This window comes from Grampus griseus (genome assembly GCF_964374135.1).
Source record: "Grampus griseus genome assembly, chromosome: 3".
Taxonomy (NCBI): domain Eukaryota; kingdom Metazoa; phylum Chordata; class Mammalia; order Artiodactyla; family Delphinidae; genus Grampus; species Grampus griseus.
This window is the reverse complement of record NC_139019.1, coordinates 58,777,113-58,799,619: the sequence shown is the minus strand read 5'-3', so window position 1 is coordinate 58,799,619 and position 22,507 is coordinate 58,777,113. Positions and strand designations below refer to the sequence as shown.

General features: G+C 38.3%; 1 protein-coding gene across 1 annotated transcript; it reads right to left on the bottom strand.

Moving 5' to 3' along the window:
• On the bottom strand, nucleotides 1–20,739 carry HMGCR (3-hydroxy-3-methylglutaryl-CoA reductase). Its single transcript, XM_082652310.1, has 20 exons — nucleotides 20,691–20,739; nucleotides 15,473–15,660; nucleotides 14,936–15,047; nucleotides 14,570–14,657; nucleotides 13,155–13,239; nucleotides 12,152–12,257; nucleotides 9,016–9,122; nucleotides 8,795–8,911; nucleotides 8,214–8,362; nucleotides 7,848–8,095; nucleotides 7,560–7,738; nucleotides 6,333–6,527; nucleotides 5,838–5,996; nucleotides 5,539–5,696; nucleotides 4,708–4,813; nucleotides 2,912–3,082; nucleotides 2,471–2,611; nucleotides 2,227–2,385; nucleotides 1,628–1,782; nucleotides 1–1,483 (listed from the first exon to the last, which is right to left on the bottom strand). Exons 2-20 carry the CDS (start codon nucleotides 15,635–15,637, stop codon nucleotides 1,429–1,431), a joined length of 2,655 nt encoding a protein of 884 aa, XP_082508436.1. The 5' UTR covers nucleotides 15,638–15,660; nucleotides 20,691–20,739; the 3' UTR covers nucleotides 1–1,428.
• Nucleotides 20,740–22,507: the final 1,768 nt, after the last annotated feature.

The following is a 22,507-nucleotide window of genomic DNA, read 5'->3' as shown; positions in this document are numbered from 1 at the left end:
ACAAAATAAGGAGTTCTTTATTATTTATACAAAAGTTGTACATTAAAAAAAAAAAATTAAGATTCAACAACTCTGCTGACCCCCTGAGGAAGATTTTATGGGTCCATCAAAGAGCCCTGTGTGGATGTTTCAGTCACCAACCTCCTGGCCACAGGACAAGGGACACTCCCTCCACGGCCATTCACACAGCACCTTCACTGGCTCTGAAAGCTGACCTTCCCCTTCATTAGGCTCAACAAGCAAGCCAGGCTTTCCTGGACAACATTAAAAAACACTGCCTTCTCTGGCCCAAGCTTAGAATGTTTTACCAGTATATCGGGTGATTTTTGTTTATTTCTTGAACGCTTTCAATAAACTCCTAGCACAAGAAGCTTTATTACAACATATACAAATTTGGTACAGTTCTTTACAAAAAACTACCTAGATTTTTCAGCTAAATAAATTTAAGTGTCTTTTAAGAAATTAAACTTGGCTTCAAGAAATGGTAATTTTCTTCCAAACTTGTGTTTTCTACCCCCTGAGTTCTAAGAGAGGTCACAGACTTGTATGTCATTGATAAACAGAGTCACCTTTGTCTAAGCAATATTAAGAGCTCTTGCATCTTTCATAAAAAGCACAAAACTCTGTTTCTTAAAGGCTTATATGCTGAAAGATATGTTATAGCCAATCTAGACAAACATTTATATTTAGACAAGAGTCCTCTCTGAACAAATAGCCTGCAGAGATAAATGCAGTGATTTTTTTTCTTGAAAGAGAACTGTTTAGCACTGCTTAGCACATTATTCTGTAATTTGGGAATAAGAGTAATTCTTCCTCTGAAGAAAGCAGGTCCCCTTCTGAAGAATCATGTTGCCTATCACCTCCAAAAATCAAAATAGACCAGCACCAAATGAAGTATTCGTTTACAAAAAATAAACTTAGCTCTTATTTTTTTTAAAGGTCTACAACCCAGACTTAATAAATTAACTATGAAATCAGGAGTTTTGTCAGCTATAGTATAATTTAAAAATCCATTTTCAACCCAGGATTGGGGCTAGGGCGGGTGTGGACAGGAGGAGGGTTTAATCTCACACTGATCACCATGAACTCCAAGAATTTTATCAAAAGAAAACTTGTTTTTCCAGCTGTATTCTCTTTCAGAAGTGTGCTGTAGCTTACCATCTGTGATACTATAAAGGCATAATATCCACGTTGAGATCTTTCCAAAGAGCACAGCATGTAAAGCATGTAAACTTCTCAGATCTGAGAACTCTGCATGGAAAGAAGAACCTCAGACTTTCTGAAAGAGCCAAAAACCAAGCAGTCGTCTCACTGATCATGTCTATTCATCCTCAACAAGACACTGCATCGAGCTTTTTTAATTCACAGATTTTATGTTAGTCCTTTAGAACCCAACGCCTGTGTTTCAGTTCTGAACTGTCGGGCTATTCAAGCTGCCTTCTTAGTGCAAGTTCCTTGGAAGTCTTGTAAATTTATCTTTGACCTACAGCAGAAAAAGACAAAGGAGAGATATACAAAATATCAGGAACGCAAAATTTTAAGTTAGGACTTGTATCTGAGAAGTAGGTTTTTCTACTGCATATTTTAAGTATAGGGAAAACATATTAAACAAATCTTTAAGTCTTACCTGTTGTGGATCATGTGACTTCTGACAAGATGTCCTGCTGCCAATGCTGCCAGCAGAGACAATTCTCCAGCCATCACTGTACCGCACACAATTCGGGCAAGCTGCCGGGCGTTTTCCCCAGGATTGTCTTTACACGCTCCCTGAACACCTAGCATCTGCAGCCAGGGACAGATACAGCAGGACTCACCCTTCAAGGCATGGCAACAACTTCCTATTCAATCAATTAAAATGAGGGCAACTACAATGGCATTAGAATAGAACCAGGCTCCAGTGGAAGTACTACATTTCCAAGATCTGACAGCCAGTACTAACAATGGAATACACCACAGTGAACCTAACATCCACAGCCTGGCTGGAAGTGCACTTACTCAGAGCAGATGAACAATCATTTGCTCTCTTAATCTACTTTCTCAATTTACTAAGCCTGTGCCTGAACATGCTTTACTTGGACACACTGGATTAGGCCGGTGGGAAACGAATGAAAAGACCGGCTAAAATAGAGAGGGGAGCGATATGTGGTATCAGGTAGAAACACAAAGAATCCCAACGAGTCGGAACTGGGCTTGAGGTCACTGGAGCCTGTGCCCCATGTGTCTTACCTGCAGACATGCTTGCTGAGGGAGCAGGTTAGTCCCACCACCCACAGTCCCTATTTCTATAGATGGCATGGTGCAGCTGATATACAAGTCTTCATTTGTGGGACCACTTGCTTCTATTAAAGTAATACAGTTTGAACTACCAACATTCTGTGCTGCATCCTTAAAGAAACAGAAAGGAAAAAATATAAAACTTATCTCACTTAGAACAACGCAAGACAAGAAAGGTGGAGGCTGGCGCCCTCACCTGTCCACAGGCAATGTAGATGGCAGTTACAATGTTTGCTGCGTGGGCATTGAAGCCACCGATGCTCCCAGCCATGGCAGAGCCCACCAGATTTTTATTAATGTTGACCTCAATCATAGCCTCTGTAGTAGTCTTTAATACCTAGAAAACAGAGTGGTGCACATCTTACATCTTCCCCCAGAAGATTCAGGAGTGGGTTACCCAGATCTACTTTCTGTACCTCCAGAAAACAAGGGAGTGTAGACGTGGCCCCATGTAAGCCCCATCCTCAATAAGAAGATTATCAGTAAGGTCTGTTCCGTGAATGCCACCCACAGGCAGATGGGTGAGATAAGATAAAACACACCCGTATATTCAAGTTTACTTAACCCTTAATATTACTTTTCCCAATTTTGTAATCCAATGAAAGATTAACAAAATAAAAGTCATCCAATCACTCACTTCTCTGACAACCTTGGCTGGAATTACAGCTTCACAAACAACAGACTTTCCTCTTCCCTCTATCCAATTTATAGCAGCAGGTTTCTTGTCAGTACAGTAGTTACCACTAACTGCCAGAATCTGCATTTCAGGGAAATACTCATGAAGCTTTGAAAGTGCTTTCTCTGTACCCTATTAGCCAGAAACAAACAAACAAACAGCAACAGCAAAAACTGTATTAGAACAGTTATTTATAAATCAGAGGCTTTATTTGTATCTAATAATACTAACACTTCTAAATATAAGAACTATAATAATCTTTTCCTAATACGTTTTTAGATATGAAAATGGAGTTCTTTATAGTCATTGATGAATAGGATGATGAGAATATAATGAGAATATTAAAAAAAACTCATTGAGAATATAATACTGTATTCATGTCACTGGGGAGTGAGTACTCAATCCACCATCAACATGTAATAAATTCCCTCTTCTAGTTATTAAATTGTTACCCAAAGGCCCAAGTTACCGAGCCTGTAAAGAGAAGTCAGACATTAAAGTAAATCTTGTTGTTAACGGAAAGTCATTAGGATTTACATAAAATGTAAACAAGCCTTCCAATGACTTCCAATTAAGTTAAATTAATTCAATTAACTCACACTTCAAAAACACAAAACACACTTATTGGCAATTTAAGTGTTTTTTTTTTTAATTGTGGTAAAATACACAAAACATAGAATTCACCATCTTAACTATTTTCAAGTGTATAGTTCAGTAGTGTTAAGTACATTCACATTGTGTGTAAGGAATCTCCAGAACTCTTTGTCTTGCAAAACTGAAACTCTATACCCATTAAACTCCTCATTCCACTTAGCCCCTGGTAACCACCCTTCTTTCAGTCCCTATGAATTTAACTAATCTAGGGAACTCTTAAGTGGGAATCATACAGTATTTGTCTTTCTGTGACCAGACTATTTCACTTCGTAAGTGAACCTCAAGGATCATCCATATTTAGCATGTGTCAGAATTTCCTTTCTTGTTAGGGTTGAATAACATTCCACTGTATGTACATACTACACTTTATTTATCCATTCATCTGCTGATGGACACTTGGGCTGCTTCTAGCTTTTGGCTATTGTGAATGCTGCTATGAACATGGCTATACGAACGTCTTTTTGAGATCCTGCTTGTAATTCTATTTTTATTTTTTTCAGGAACTGCTATACTATTTATTGGAAAATTTTAAAGCGTATGTATTTAGTCACTATACTCTCTTTCTGAATAGTCCTTATAACAGGTAAAGCACAATTAGCCTAGCTAATTGACTTTAACATTTTACATTTCTATCTGATAAACAACAAATATCAGTAGAATAAAATTTAAGCTATACACAACCTTCTAAGGAGATAATTAAAGGAACTATACACACATGAACTTGGCTGCTTAAATATGTCTTGAAGCCTCTAGAAGAGGTCAGCTTTCAGGTTTAAGAAAGTTTTGAAGAACAAATCCCCAGATTCCTCCCAGCCCTTCTGAGTAGACCCAGAACATGTACAATGTTAAGTCTAAATATATCAAATACAAACACCACCAATCAACAAATGCCTGCTTTATATAACATGAGTTACATGAATCAGTATTTACCTTTCAATAAAAATCTTTCAATCAGTTAACTCTTTGAGTAAGTAGTATGTGTACATGGTACAAAATTCAAAAGTACAGGAGGGAATAGAGGGAATAAAGTAAAGAGCAAGTCTGTTCCCCCCCTCCAGGGACAGTCACTCCTGCAAGTTCTCATATAGTCCATCCATGCTCACCTTTGAAATCATGTTCATCCCCATGGCATCACCTGACTTCGACTGGAAACGGATGTAAAGGTTGCGTCCAGCAACACTCATCTGAAGTTTCTGTAGACGTGCAAATCTGTAAATAAAAGAAGCAAAGACTTTATTTTTTACTTTTTTAAGGAAATGGAAGTTATCTTAAAGTCTACCTTAGTTGGTTCATTTTACACATAAGAGAAAACTCATGGAGACTACATATTAAATGTACCTTCTTTAATTAAACATTATATTAGAATACTACTTCAACTCTGTCTCATTCTTACATGCTGTAAGAAGGAAGGGCTGCAGAAAGTCATGTCATCATAAATAAACTTTAAAAGTTCAAATGAAAGCAAGCATATAAGCTTGAACTATAGTGGGGTTATCATTTGTATTGATTATACTTCTTTATAAATTTAATTTTTTGTATTCAAAGTATATCTGCTATACTAATATTTACCTCTATCCTGCTTGGAAAATCTTTTTCTCAGGCAATTCTGCCCTAGGGCAAGTTTTGGTCAAAACTCTTGTAGGGCAAAGTAATAGCCTAATCAAAGTGAGCCTTATAAAACCAACACACAAACTTGCAAGCTCACGCTATTTCTTTCTAATTAACCTTTATGGAGATATTCATTTGTATCAACATTCTGCTCCCCCCATCCCAACCAAGCATTAATATTACTTATTTTGAAAGAATGGATTGAAAGTTGATATTTTATTACATCACCTTAGGCAGTCAATACGTTAACAGTTATGTTTAGCCATCCTAGAAGATGGCACTGGTTCTGAAATAAACATAAATGCACATATAAGCCCCCCACACACCTGCTGGTGCTGTCGAATGCCTCCTTTATCACTGTGAACCCTTCAGGTGTCTCGAGCCAGGCCTTCACTTCTGCAGAGTCACAAGCACGGGGAAAACGCACCACTGGGCCACGAGTGATCCCGTCTGCAAGGATTCGGCTGCTGGCACCTCCACCAAGCTATGAAGAGTATGTTACAAAAGCATGTTAATCCTGAAAACAGTTCTGCTTGTCCCAAAAGGTGTCCTTGATTGTCCCCAAATTTTTTCTCACTGCCTAGAGTGTATCTTAAAACAGGCAAATATATAAATGCCAACTTACACCTATTGCTCTGCAGCCTCTATTAGTACTGGCCACAAGACAACCTTCTGTTGTTGCCATTGGAACCTGAAATTCTTTTTTATCCAGGCACAGAGGTCCTGCCACTCCAACAGGGATGGGCATATAACCGATAACATTCTCACAGCAAGCTCCCATCACCTAAAAGGTAAAGTCAGGCACCAAGTGAAAATCTATATAGCAAATACCCAGCCCTTGTCATTAATAACTTTCTTCAAACTTAATGCTTTAGTGTATTTTTCAACCAAGTTTTTTATTTACTCTTTAAAAGTCTTGAGTAATGACTATAAATAAAAACAGGAAAAATATTTTTTAATTTTGATGACCTATATCATAAGCAGAATACAAAATTACAGTAAAATGAGGTAAAAAGGAAGATGTTTTATAAAACTATGTATGTATAAAAGACAAGTCAAGAAAAAGACTGAAAAACTAAAGCTACAAAGCAAAGCTGCTCAAATCAAGAAAATAACATACCAAGGAGTAGTTATAGTCCCTGTAGGGCAGATACTGGAGAGAAGAAGGCTCTGGAAGTTTTCTGGAAAGTAACTGTCGACGAATAGATACACCTCGTTCATAGGTTTCCATCAGAGTTTCCAATTTGTAAGCTGGGATATGCTTAGCATTGACTAATTGGATGATCTCAGCATCACTAAGGAATTTTGCACCTTTCTAAAGAAATGGGGAAAAAATAGAAGGGGGTTGGATAGAGGGAAATGAAAAAAGACTTGAAGAACCATACTTCATACTCTTCATAATAAATAGACCATTTAATACAAACAGTGCTCTCCATAGAACTAAAACACAAGTACTTTAAGAACCCAAAGGAATTTGAAGTTCTAAAGAAGGAGATGATTTAAGTAGAAATAAGACCATCAAAATAAAGACAAATTCTTTATAAAAATGTGAAAACTAAACAAATGTTAAACCAAAAACACTAAATTGTTCAAGTGATGTTCATAGAAAAAAAAAATTCCAATTAAGATGCTGACACCCACCCTATAAGTTTTGTAATACAGCATGACAGTTGAGATACTGGTACACATGTTAATAAGAATGAGGGAAAGGAAACTGATGAAGAAAAACACAATCTGTTCTCACTCATATGCACATAAATTAGGAATGAACCAGAGTAAGCAGATACGGATAGAACACAATAGTCACGCTAACTCATGAGCAGACTGTAGGCAGGACATCCTGTTCAAACATCAGAAAGAAAATAAGCCTCCTCAGGAGCATCAAGCTTACTTTAAAAAACCAAACCAAACAAAAAGCCCCCAAAACCTTTCTTCTTTCTCTGAAGTTCATTTCTGTGTGAAAACTTTCCTAGGCCTTAACACATATGAGAATACAGCAGTTGCTCATCTCTTTAATAAACAGTAATAAAGTAGAAAGAGCACTGTGACACTTGAGTCAGTAAATGTTGGACTCTTGATCCTAGCTTTACCATTTCCTAGATGTTTTACTTTGGGACATACTTAATTAACCCTCCTGGAGCTTACATTTTCTCATCTGAAAAATGGAGAAAATTCCACCTATCTTACAAGGTTGTAGGGAATAAATAAATAAGACCAGTACCTGTAAACCATGCAACAGTGTGCCCAGAACTTAGGTACTCAGTAGCTATAACTTCCTTCCTTCCTTTAATAAAAAAGCTCCTTTTCTTAAGAAAGATACCAGCTTGAGTTTGTTTTATTTTCTCACCTCTGCATTCCCAAGTATCTGCAGACATTCTTCATTAGGCCGCGGCTCCATGGGAAGTTCAATTTCAGGTTCCTGTGTCTCTAGTTCCAGTGAAGTATCGAGTAAGGAGGAGTTACCAACCACAAATGTAGCTCTGTTTGAGGTGTCAGTTTCTGCCACTAAGGGTTTTATAACCTCAACTGTTCAAGAGATCAAAAGAAATCTCACAACACTGAACTTTTAAAAATGACTCGACTTCTTGACAAATCAACAGTGGAAGAATGGAAAATGAAGAGAATAAGAAATCACCTTTTCTTTCTCTGTTTATCCTGGCCTCCTCCTCCGCTGCATGGAATTTCTGGTCATTTCTGACCAGTGTAGGGTCACGTCTACAACAATCGTCTGCGACTTTCTTTTGGGTCACTACAGGAGATGTGATAGGGTTTTTTAACGAGAGTGTAGATTCTGTCTCTGCTTGTTCAAAGAAGATATACTTGACAGCCAGAAGGAGAGCTAAACTTAGGGTAATAACTTGTTCAATATCCATGCTGATCATTCTGAATAAAAGAAAGCAAATTAAAATGTTATTACTCAAATACAAAAGGCACACCTAAATTCTCAGTAGCATAGAGTGCTATGATTCATAGACAACAAAGTAGGGCTCAGGGAACTTACTTAGAGAGATAAAACTGCCATAGGGAAACACTTGGTTCAATTCTCTTCGACACATTTTCATCCAATCCTAAAGAAACCTTAGAATTGTCTGCTGGAGAAGGATCGGCTATCCAGCGACTGTGAGCGTGAACAAGAACTAAGCCTAGAGACTGAAATAAAAATGTAAAAATCATGTATCCTCTGCATATCAATGGAACCTAAACTCATCCTGTGCAACTGGATAATTAAACACTACCATCCTCCCATGGCCTCCCTTACCATGAAAAGAAAGACCCAGGCTTGCTATGTGACTGACTAAAGCAATGGCCCCATTGAACGGCTGAAAACATTCCCAAAAAAAGAACAGATTTTCAAAGACAGATAAAGTGGAAGAACTTGAAAAATCTATTTAGGGCAGAGAGAAAACCAGGGGCCTCAAAGAAATGAGAAAAAAAGATAGAAAAAGGAAAAAAAAAGGGAAGAGGAACATCAGTGAAAGAGCCAAAAATTGCACAAAGACAACAAGAAGGAAAAAAAATTGAAAAGCAGAATATGATACTGGAACTAAAAATAATGAAAGAAGAATAAAACTGTATAATTACCATAATCATCTTAACCCTCTGAGTAACAGGATTTGGTTTATTTTCTTCTTCTTCTAAAACTCGGGCAAAATGGCTGAGCTGCCAAATTGGACGACCCTCGCGGCTTTCCCGAGAAAGCTACAAAGTAAGTGAGCACTACGTTAGAAGGTGCTAATATTCTTTAGGTGAACTAATATGAAAAATATTACTCTTCTACTAATATAAGTAAGAACTGCTCTTACCTCTAAAACCAAGGACACACACGCTGGGAAGAAAGTCATGAACACGAAGTAGTTGGCGAGAACTGACATGCAGCCAAAGCAGCACATAATTTCAAGTTGACGCACCCCTGGTTAGAGAAAAATTAAATGCATCAGCTAGTAAAGCAGTATGTGTATTTCTGATGCTGCATACATCACAAGGACTCTTCCTATAGGTAGACAAATACGTGGAAGTATTAGTATATTAAGCTCTTTGTCATCTACTGGAAAAAGAATTAGAAACTCAGAGGTGCTGTGAAGCCTGAGTACACAGAGGATAACTTCCTCGAGGGCAGCGACCTTGGCTTCTCCCATGTCCCCAACGTCACAATGCCAGGCACGGTAGCGTTTAATATCCGTCTGATCATCCCCTTTGATCAAATGGTGTCCTCTGTTTTGAGACAGGATATCAAGGACAGTCAACTCTAATGGAGCAAACTCCTCCCACCCCATTATACTACTGATCCAATCCCACTCATCACCACAAAAGCAATTCACCTGTGGACCAAGGACTTTTTGTAAAAAACACACTGCCAGTTATACCATTCCTGATATAGTATCATAATAAGTATTTTATGTGTACTACTCAGCTCTGTTTTCAATATAACCTCTGTGGTGTCTACTGATGTTCTTACAATTTTGGTTCATTTCATTGATCTGTTTGAAAAATGATATAATGCAAAAAGGCAACCCAAGATCCAAAGTTAACAAATGTTCCATTACAAAATGCTTGCAGTATCACTTGGTAATCTTCTCAAATAGAAGGGAACAGAGCTGGGGAAAGATTAGATTACCAAATCCTACTCCCTCTCTTTACAAATAAACTTGAATATAAAATATAAAACGTATTTCTGATGTTATTCACATTAAATATAAAAATGTTTTGAAATACATATAAAAATTGATTCCCTTCTCCCATAAAGACTGCTAACTAGAGTAATACAAAAAACCCCTCAATGTTGTATTTTATTTTCTGAATCGTAATAGATCATTTGACTAAATAATAGAAAAAAAGCATACATTGTATTTTCTAAAAATTCTATAGCTATTACCCTCAAATGCAGAAATTCAAGAGAATACAAAATTACAATGACAAAAGCATTATGAACAACCTATATTTAAAAAGTAGCCAAATGTAATCTTTTCAAACTTGAGACTATCAAACCCATATTGACCATTGCTTTTTACCACCTGGCTACCTACTCTTTCCCTTTGTACAACAGTAACTACTGTCGTCATAGGTTCTTCAGGCATTCTTCCTTACTCTGTCCCAGTGGCGCAGCCTCTTTGTGCCACTTTTTTACTACAAGGAGGAAGCACCAATCTACAAGTTCCAAGAAGTAAAGACTTTTTAAAATTTTTTTACTGGCTTTCCAAAGGTTTACTTTCCTAGTTAGTATGTGTTAAATCTGTCCTTTTATTCTACCCTAAGCCAAATCCCTAATTTTACCATTTCTGTATGGCTGTAAATGCCTCCTAGCTGGGTTTTCCAATATCAAATCTAATCACTTTCTTTGTCCACTGCTCTGACTTATGACCAAACTCATCACCCTACTTTCCACATCAGTCTCCACTGCTTTCCACATCAGTTTCAAAGCCCACTACCAGTTCCTAGCTAATCCTCTCATCTTCTTACATACTGTTTGGCTTGTATAAAATCACATAGGTTTATTTTCACCTGATCAAAAACATTTTTTCTTGACTGTGGTGGCAGTTACATGACTACATCTTTGTCAATACTCAAAACTATACCCAAAAAATAAATTTTAAGAAATGTACATTTAAAAAAATAATTTTAAAAAATCTTTGCTAAATAAACTTTGAATGACAGGTAAAATAACTGAATAAATAATAAATTTACCCTCAGAAAGTTAGCAGAAACATTATATATATTTAACATACTATCTAGTGAACAGACCTCAACTAATAATAGCAACTAACTACTCTCTTAAAAGTTAGATAATACACTTCTGAAAGAATGAAACCCCTTATTGTGGGCACTAAGGCACCAGGAAATACACTAGAATAGTAGTTAACTAAGTGTGACCCTCATGAGAAAGCCAGAAAATCTAGTCTTAGTTGATTAGGAAACCTTGACAACAGCATGATATATTCATTCTGACAAATTTCCATATGAGGCCATAATTTTTGTCCTATATAATGGAGTCCTGTGTTTGATATTTAATATCTAATTCTCTACTATCCAATTAAGGATGAAGAAACATGTGTTGAGGTCAGTGCTGGCTAAGTGCTAAGATGTACTGCATACTGTCTGATTAAATCTTCCTAACCACTCAGTTAGGTGGACCCAACTTAGATCTGTCCACCTCCTGACTTTTGCACTGTCTCCTACATGACAATTAAAATACAAGGAACCAAGTCATTAATTTAGTCCAGACAACAGCGGAGGCTGGAAGATGCTTTCTAAATGAGCCTAGAATACAATCTTGGTTAAAAACCAAACAAAAAGCAAATAAAAACACCTTAAAGTCATCAAAAAAGTAGAGCACAGGAAAAGATGATGAGATAGTAAGAGTGAAAATAAATCAGGGGACTTCCCTGGTGGTGCAGTGGTTGAGAATCCACCTGCCAACGCAGGGGACATGGGTTCAAGCCCTGGTCCGGGAAGATCCCACACGCTGCAGAGCAACTAAGACCGTGCGCCACAACTACGGAGCCTGTGCTCTAGAGCCCATGAGCCACAACTACTGAGTCCACATGCCACAACTACTGAAGCCCGCGTGCCTAGAGCCCTGCTCCGCAACAAGAGAAACCACTGCAATTAGAAGCCCGCGCACTGCAACAAAGAGTAGCCCCCGCTCAATGCAACTAGAGAAAGCCCGCCCACAGCAACAAAGACCTAATGCCGCCAAATATTTAAAATAATTAATTAATTAATGTAAAAAAAAAAAGAAATCGGTAACCTACTAAGTTTTTGCTAAAGCAGACAGACATAAGGTCAGATCAGATATACCCACATATTCATACAATTAAAAAATTTTAAGAGTAATGTCAGACTTTTAAAAGTCAGAATTTAAGAGTAATTGATACAATTTAATATATTCCTTTTTCTCTTCTACAAACTCATTTTAAAATATATTAAAAACTGTTTACAAACCTGACATGGTACCAACTCCAATCACAAGACATTCTACAAGAGCATCAAGGGTGAATGTGGGACCTAAAATTGCCATCCCACGAGCAATGTTTTCCCTTACTTCATCCTAAAACACAGACCAAACATATCATGAGGGTAAGGTACAAAGTAACTTTTAAAAATGTTAGCGCATCCAAGGGCTTCTACTAAACCTAATTTACTATATTAAGAATAAAATACACAATATGCTAAGACTAACAGGCATTCCAGATACAAAGGATAATACAGAGGACTAAAGAAAGAAGAATATGTACACTGCCCTGCTTTCCCCGTCCACTGAACGAGATATTTCTTAGGAAGAGTCCTTTGAAGTGGTGCATTAATCCTGCCATTTAAATCCCACATAAATCCTACATTTTATCCTTTGGCTACCACTGACAGAAGTTCTTAGTTGCAAATTTTCTGAGATCATATTAGTATTATGAAACCTAAATATCCTTGTCAAAATGCTCAAATGATCATAAATATTCATCAAATACATAATCAGGGCAGAAGTACACAATATTTTATACTGTTACTCAGCGTTATTAAAAATGTTACGTTCTTTAAAGTGACTAATGAACACCAAGATAAAACTTTAGATGGGAAATAATGCTAGTGTTAATTCACGGGGTTTAGAAATCAATCTACCCTGAGATTCTTCCATTAGATCCTGTCTGTTCTCTGGTATGTTTCACTAGGTAGATACTCCAATTTATCCAAAAGACATAATACCTTACGTTCTGAAAACTTCAAAAAGGAAAATAGGGAAGATTCCAAATTCTAGAAGCTGTGGAATTACAACTGAGTTGTCAGATAAATGGGACAGTTCCTAGGGCTCCTAGGAAGACCAGTCTTAGGACTTGACAAAATTGCAGGCAATTCCTGAATCTTGAACTGTGAAGAAACTCTATTAATCTTTCCTATTAATGTAAACAATCTGAAAAAAAGGATACTACTAACATTCATGTCTTATAAATAATACCTGTGAGTTGGAACTGAGGGCAAACTTTGCTAGTGCACTTGCTCTGGAAAGGTCAATCAGCAGTAGGAAGAAGGGCAAAGCTTCACTGGGGGAAGAAAAAAAGAAAACAAGATGATCAGGTATTATTTAACAAAAGAAAAAATATTACCGAAAAGTCCCTTCCTAAAACAAAACTCCCTCCCCACCCCTCGTCCCATGCCTTGTATGAGCTCTCGCATGTGTTACCTCTTTGCAGAACAAAAGGTATAACCTATATCCCTTTGACATCCTCAAAGCTAAATATATTAGTCACTCAAAATATTTAAGAATATTTTTAATGTTAAAAATGTAAATATATTTATACAGAAACACCTTCTGATAATTCTATAGCAAAATATCATCCTTAGTTAAAAAAAAAATGTGTCCTTGTGAATCACCATGGGGGAAAAAGAGGAATACAGGTGTCCCCCACTTTTCGAAAGTTTGCTTTACGCCACTTCTCTTTTATGAAAGACCTACATAGTAACCACTTTTGCTAACCAAAAGAAATCCAAACAAGGTTTTCACTTTGACAAAAAAAGGTGAAAAGAGAAAATAGCATTCAGTGTTTGTTTTGCAGGGAACCGTTACAGAGGCAGTGGGTACCTGGAGCAGACAGAGAGAACGGCACTGCCTGGGAACTACACTTAGCATCTCAGCACCGAGCTGCCATAGCTTTGAACTGTGTCTGTAAACACGGTGCTTTACCTTGATTTATTGTGTGCATCCCTTCAAAGATGTGTCCCAAGGCAACTGCTTCGTCACTTACAAAAGGTTTCATAGGAAAGGTGTACTTTCAGATAGCAGGGGAAACCTGTATACTGTATGCAATTCTTTTTTCATTAATTACTATCTATAGAAGAATAAACTGAACAACCTTTCTAGAGACCAAATTGGCGATAACAGCACTTAAAAGCCCTAAAAACCTACACAGCCACTGTTTCACTACTAGGAATGTATCCTAAGAAAATGACTATGAATACAAACAAAAATTTAGCTACAAAGACATTTATCACAGTGTTGTTATTAATGGGGGAAATTAAATAACCTAACAATCCAACCTAGAGGATAGGGGAATACTAGACAGCTATTACAAATAATTTAGTCTAGCATTAAGGACATGCAAAGATGTTGATAAACTATTATAAAGCATAAAAGTTATAAAGCAGTATATACAGTATGATCTCAGAAGTTTTCTTTAAGTATAAAAAAGTGGGACAGGATATATACTAAAACATTAACAGGTATTAAAATTAGCTAAATGATTACATGAAAAATTTTCCCATATTTTCTATAAACTTTTGATAATTTACATACTATAATGCTTTATATCATAGAGAAGAACAGTTCTTAACAATATATTTTAAAAGAAAGTATATTTATGCTTAAATACTTACTTCAAGCCTGTCAATTCTTTATCTAAGAAATGAATGACAACTGTACTGAATACAAAACTTGAGAAAATTGTGAAGAGTCCAGCAATACCTAAAATGACAAAATTCAGCAAACTGAAAAAACTTCAGCCTTTTTTACACACACAATAACAAACAGTCCCATACGATATTCTGAGAGAAATAATACTATTTTCTCCAGATTATTAAAGTCTCAAATAGCAGAACGTCTAACTTGAATAAAAAGAAATAAAAGTATTGAATACATGCAGCACACACATTTCCACACACATGATTTAAACAAACAGGTAAATTTCCACAGTAAATCAAAAATTTGATAGCACACAAAAAGGTTAATATATAAAATTATACCCAAAATATATTTTGATCCAAGTTGGCGTAAATTCTGGAACTGGAAGTAAATATACAGGATTGCTATGCATCGTGTTATTGTCAGAATTATGATGTCACTGCTCAAGACATCCTATTGGGAGAGATAGAAAAGAAAAATCCAAATCAAAAATAAGAATTTTTATTTTGCATGCATCATTAGTTTACATACCATCATGATAGTATAAATTTAGGCACAAGTCAAATAAAATATTACAATGCAAATCAAAAATTTACTCCTAATTTTTAAACAATCTAATGTTTAAGCCAATCATTTTTCACTGTTAGTCACTTATGAAAGCTATATTTCTCAAGTAAAGTCAATTACACTCATTTGTATACCAAAAGCAAAAGAGAAGTATTTCCAGTGCATTTCCATACTATATAAGTAAATGGAAGTTATGAATACTGAAATAAAAATTCTACTCATAAGTTTTTTTGATTATGTGGTCTCTAAAAGGAGACACTCTTTAGAAATTCAAAATGTATTTAGTCAATAATCAGATTAATCTCACAAACCTCTTCAAACTTTGGACATTCATAATTCCAACCACAGATCTTATCGTTACCAGTAAACATGTTCATGGACATCATACAGATGGTCAGTGTCACTGTCCCCACTATGACTTCCCAGGGATGGGAAGCCACAAAGAGGCCATGCATTCGGAAGAGTCTTGACAACATCGTAGCTGAAGAATCCTTGGATCCTGGAAGGAATATCAAGTATGAACACTTAGTATACAGCTCACTGTATTCTTAGGAAAACATTTTAAGGAAAAGTGCATTGTAAACCCTGATTTGTATGCAGCGTCTTGTATATTAAGAATAAAACTATTTGACAGTATTCCTTATAATTCTGGAAAATAATTACAAAATTAAAATAAGAGGACTGTTATTACTTCTTTACTCACAACACTTAAATCCTCTATTATTCACTAACAAACAACTTAAAAGCAGCTTTTTCTTACCAGTTGTATGAATTAGAGCATTTAAGATCAAACCAAATAACACCTCAGCCCGATTATTATCTGAGGCAAGGAGGAGAGCAATAAAGCACAAAACAAAAGTGAGAAACAACCATTCACATTTATTTTGATTACCCTGACACAAAATGCATATAAGCACCCTCTTCATTCTATACATTCTAGTTATGCAAAAGATAAATACCAAACAATCTACTTGTTCAGTGTCCTCCTGTAAACCATTATCTTAGTTTATAAAGCTCTTCAAGGGCAGGAGTCCATTAGACTTTTCCATTCCATAAAACACATGGCATAATATGTCACTAGCAAAATGTTTAATAAACTTCCCAATGTTGCTGTCACCAGAGGTCTTTTCCCAAACTTTAACAGCATTTAATAAAAATGCTGGAACAGTACTTGAATAAGAGGATGGCTGGCCAAAGTAGACATCTACAGCATTGAAAAATTCCCAACAGAATATGGGTTATTTTGACCTAATGACTACCATGGCAAAACTTTTCCATGTTTGCCGGCTAAATAACAGTAATAATAATTTTGATATTCTGGTTTAAAAAAAAATCTAGTATAGTTATTAATCTCTAATATAGGAACTTGCAAGCCTTCTTACACTAAAATTAATGCTTATGATAAAGCATATTAACTACCCATAAAAATCAATTAAGATTTAATTTTAAGGCCACTGATTGACAGACTATCAAGAATTCAAATGAATCTCACATTTATGGTAATAATTAAGAAAGTGATTCATTTATTGAAGAAAGAAAATAAAAAGGAACCAAATTAAGGAAAATAAAGCATTAATCTATTTAAAGTGTTAGGGAAAAGAAAATAAGAGATGGCTTTTACAAACCAAAGCAATTACTAAGCGTCACCTCTCACTGCATCACTCAATGTTCTCTATTCTCTACATTTCAGCCACACCAGGCCACCAAATAGATACCTGGTTTCCAAACCACAGGTCACAACCCTTCACTGGATCGATGAGATCATGAAATCAAGTTTATGAGTCAGAACAAATATTTTAAAATAAAAGGAAAAAGAGAAAAAAGCTGTGGGTAAGGCATGTGGTATGGGTAGATATTATTTTTTGAAACATTACGTTTCATGAAATTATACATATGAGTGTTTGTACTGGCTTCCGACATAACATGTATTTCTTATTGTGGGTCTCAATTTTAAAAGGCGGGCGGGTCACTGGAATGTATAAATGTGGCATGCATCTGCCTGTGTTTATTCAGGCTTTTTCAACCTTCCTCCCTGAGGCCTATTGCTCATTTCATCCTCCAGCACATTGCATTCATACATAGCAGTTGCTCAACAAATACCTGCTAATTAAAAATAAATTCTTAAGCTACAGCAGCATGCATTTTATTGACACATCTCGAAACAGACCTAAAGATGACTTTTTTAAAGATATGGATATAACTCCCCCACTTCAAGCCCCCCAGTTCTCTGCATTCAGAGAACATATTAAGGGAGGATGGGGTTGGGAAGAGAGGCTATACATTTCCTATACTATCCTGGAAAATGAACAATAACAAACATACTTTCTATTAAATTAGCAGGGACTTGGACTTAAAGTATTGGAGAATATTAATCATATCTTAGATTTGAACTCTACTTCATTTCAACTAAAAGCCTCATAAGAGCCTAGATTTTCATGACAGCCTTCTATCACATAACTTCCTTATATTTAAAAACAAAAAAACAAAACTATAAACTAGTCTAAAGGATCAACTAGCATCAGTGTTGCAGAAGATGAATTAACTAAAAACACATTTTGAAACTAGGTCAAAGTTTCTAACACTCTCTCCCCGCAAGCCCTCTCAATTTAGAATATTCCCTTAACAAGAAAATGTATTCTTCACTATTAAAAAGTTAATTCAGTTGAATTAAAATCTGAGCTGCTATCAAGAAGGCACCCCAATTTGATCACAAATAGGTTTAGCATTATTAATCTATAATTATATATTAGGGACATTATGTTTTCCCTCAAAAGCTTCATGGTAGCATTGTCAATACTGGAACATTTCTTTCCTAGGTGTAAAGTCATCTTTGCAACATTCCGGAAAAGATTTACACGTGATACCGTGACATGATCTCATCAACCATCTCCAAACACAGAGAACCTCACCTATTTGGAAATACAAAATGAGTAACCAAATGTACAAAGGTGTGTCAAAAGTAACTATAATTGCACATTTCCCACTAGCACCCTCTCGATTTCCCTGTGTTTTTGCAAATCATTTAAATGCCATGGAATCCAATCTTCCAACTTCATCAGCAGTTGCAAGTGGCACTAGCAGGCAATAGACAGCTCATGCCAATTCAAAGTACAGTATTTAGGCCATGCTGCAATAAAAATAAATTTTAGTTTAAAAAATCAAGTTAGGCAATGTATGCCTTGCTTATTCAGACTGAAGTATGCTGCAAACATTTCACAGATTATTCAAAAGAATGGATAATTTAAATTAAATTGAATCCCCAAACTCTAATTCAATATGCTACAAAAACCACCTACTATGGCCAGTTGCAGAAAAAGATGCTTTGGCATCCTACTCTGATTCTTTCCTCCCACTCAGCACTCTTCCTGTGCTACACATTCCAGTATTTGATTATACACTATCTTACATTGTTCTCATATTAATTGCTGTGTACGTTTTGTCTCTTTGAAGGCAAGAACCATGTAGGGAACTTCCCTGGTGGCGCAGTGGTTAAGAATCCGCCTGCCAATGCAGGGGACACAGGTTCGAGCCCTGGTCCAGGAGGATCCCACATGCCACGGAGCAACTAAGCCCGTGCGCCAGAACTACTGAATTCAGCCCGTGAGCCACAACTACTGAAGCCCGTGCACCTAGAGCCTATGCTCTGCAACAAGAGAAACCACCGCAATGAGAAGCCCACGTACCACAACGAAGAGCAGCCCTCGCTCAACCGCAAGTAGAGAAAGCCCATGCGTAGCAACAAAGACCCAACGCAGCCAAAAATAAATAAACAAACAACAAATAAATAAACCATGTCTTGTACGGAGTCATTTTTATTCCAACAGGATCGAGAATTCTGCTGCTCAACCCAGTATCCTATGGAAAAAAAAAAATTCTCACACTGGAATCAGGAAACCTGGATTCTACACCCAATTCTATGACATGGTGTGCCTCTGTGTAAGTCACATATCTTTTTATTCACTTATGAAGCTAGAGCTCCAAAGTTCCTTAACAAAGGCAAGTATTAAGTGAACCATATGAAACTGCTATTTTTTTGTATGGGAAAAACGGTCAAATGTCAAATATCAGCAATTTCATATGGTCAACCTAAATAGATAGTGATATAGATGTGTTAATCTATCCATGGGCTAGAAACTGGATCATACAAGAATAAAAAGAGCACATGCACATGCGTGCGCACACACTTCATCTTGAAATGCTTATGCCACACACACAACCGTTTTCACATGTTAATGATGTAATCTTTGCACATTTTTTAAGCCTTCATATTACTAACTCCCATTGTCTTTACTGCCAAGTTTATCACAAGTTGGAAAGACACTACCACCAAGCAGGCCCTCACAATCCAGTCTGTCACACTCTGGGCCTTTCTAGATTACCTCTAAATCAAAAAATGTCTTTCATTGCACGGAGAAAAAAAATAATTCACAAGCAAACATAAAAAATACATTCTCTACATTGCGTGACGCTAAAATTTTACACGATTACTTAGTACGGCCTGGAAACAGATGTTTCCCATGACTTTTCAGGACCAAGTCTAAGAAGGCTTGTCCTCAAAGACCTGAAAAATTTCAAACGACCATTTAAGATGAAGTACATCAACCTCCTCCTACTGCAAAAACTGACTGTTCTATTTGTGAGTCTCCAAGGTACGTTCTTCCTTATCAAAATACCAAAACCAAATATTCCGAAAAACCTACAAGGTTTGGACTAAAGGACATCAGCAATCAGCACCAAGGAGACTACGCCCCCTGACAAAAAAAAAGGAGAAGAAGAAAGAAGGAGAGGAAGGAGACGGAGAGGAAGAATCGTTGAAGTCTTCGGGCAAGTCTCTACCTTGGGCTCTGCATCCTCTCAATCCCGTTTCTCCTGGAAATAACCAGACGCATCTATGCAGATCCACGGTTCTTTCACGGCTCTGAGTTAGTCAGCAGCATTTAAGGTGCTGACGAACAGCAGCGCCAGGGCGTGAGCCCAGTGATAACTGCAAGCCTGGGCGTGAACGCCCACACCTGACAGACCTTCTCGCGTTCCCTCCCCAACCTGCGGGCCTGGCTGCCCCACAGCCCACCAGCATTCCTCGAATTAAGGGGACTCCGAGATCACCCTGCCTGGCACCCTTTCCGCCCCGACGATCGTGACTGCTTGGCCAGCACCGCCGACTTCGGACAGGGCCAGCGAACGCGGCGCCGCCCCGCCGGTCCACCGATGGAAACGGGAGCCCAGAAGAGGCCGGCCCGCCACCCCGCCCCTCTGGCCCAGCTTGGCCCGCGGGCTCCCAGCTTGGCCCGCGGGCTCCCCGGCATAGATGCGGGCCGCCACTCGGCCGGCCGCACGTCAAGGACGTCTCCTCGCAGTCCCCGCGGGACCCGGGCGCCACCCCGGGCAAAGCCGCCAGCGCAGCTCCCCCCGGGTCGGCAGGAGGTGCCGGCTGCCCCTTTCCAGGGCCGGACGGAACTCGAGAACCGCCACCTGCACGACCCTAACCCGCTCCCGCCCACCGCCGCCCTCCTCACCTCCCTATCTCACCAGAGGCCACAGTCCCCGGGATCTGGCGCTCCGCGCGCCTCCAGTCAACGAAGACGCGGAGCGGAAGAAACCTTTGCTTCTACGCACGCTCGGAGCCGGACGAGCCTGTGACCAATAAGGAAGGATCGTCCGATCGTCTAGCCAATCATCTGGGGGTTGCTCGGCCTGACGGCGCTACGTCACGAACGGTCGCCTTAACAACCGCCCACAGCTCTCACCCGTGCTGAGAACGGGCACCGCACCATCTCTCACCATGGCTTAGCCAACCAATAGCCAGTCGAATCCCAGCACTAGGGCCTGCCTATTGGTCACAGAGCCGTGGGGGCGCACGCATGGAAGCTGCCTAGGCGAAGACGATAGGGGATCTGCCGGGTGGAGTGTCCTACAGCCCAGGACCTGGGCTGGGGTCATTGTGGCTGTGAGAGTACAATGGCCAGGAGTAGTAGGGAGCAGAATTGGGGCGTGAAGATAAACGCAGGGTCAGGTCAAGGATAGAATGCACAATTACTTGGTGGAAAGAGGTGGAGGTGGCCCTGAAAACCAGGATGTACAAAAGGGAAGGTGGCAGCAAGGAGCAATCCAAACCTCAAGCTGACCCATTTCCGAAACCCAAACCGACACTTTCCTGTGATTTACCCATTCCTGTAAATAGTGTAAATGGCTCCAGTCATGGGGTTTCTCTCTCCCTCCTCCTCTTCCCCCATCTCCCTCCTTCTCTTCCCCCCTTCTCTCCCTCTCTCCCTACAGCACAAGGCACTAGGCACAGACTGTCGATTCGCTCTGAAATGTGCCTGCTTTTTTGTCGTGTCTGCTTTCCCTCTGACCCCTCCCTGCTGCAGACCTTTATTATCTCTTGCCTGAAATAATGCAATAGCCTCTCCTAACTGGTCTCTCCACGCTTAGGTGCTTCCACCTTCCAATCCTATTATTCCGTTGGCCTACCCCCAAATTACCAAGAGTTTGCTCATTGTCTGTTGAATTAAAGAAATTGGCAACCCCAATATGGCCCTACCTCACATTTCTTGTTTATCTCTCACTATTTCCTGTGTCAACCCTCCATTTCAGCCAAAAGAGTAACTGACCTTTTTTCAGTCACACTCAGTACCTTTTTGCTCCCTGTTTATGTTCTCTGTTTAATCTGGACATGCCTGCACATTTCAACTGTTGAAATCCTAACTCTCCTTCAAGGACTATTTCATATGTCACCTCGTTTCCTGATGCCCTCAAATACAGTCATCTCTCCCTACTCTGAACACCCATAACATGTCCATATTCTGTGACCTGTGTTATTATTATGTGGAACTTTCTTAAGAACAGGAATTGCAATCCCCTCAACGTTTAAAGACCTATATTTTGAAACGCAGTCCCTGATACCCACTATACACTCAGGAGGAGTTTTAATAAACTATTATCTTGATAAATTCTCATAATTCTTATGAAACAGATATTTCCATTTACAAGAAAAAATGAGTTTGTTAAACAACTTGCTTTAGATCACATAGATAATAATTTGGAAAACTGAGATTTGAACACATATCTAAAACTTATACTGGTTCTACTATCCTCCACTGCTTCAGTATAGGATCTTTATTCATATCTCTTTACGAAATACTTTTCAAGCACCCATTATGTGCAACGCACCTTGGTTGGCACTGGAGTTATAGCAGCCACATGAGAGACATGGAAACTTCCTTTATAAACCTTATACCCCTTCATAAAATTAGATGACTGTTAAATATTTGTTGAATTGATCATAATGGAAGGAAAGAGTTTTCACAGTGAAGAAGACTAAGGGGAACTAACCAAAAACTAAAGTA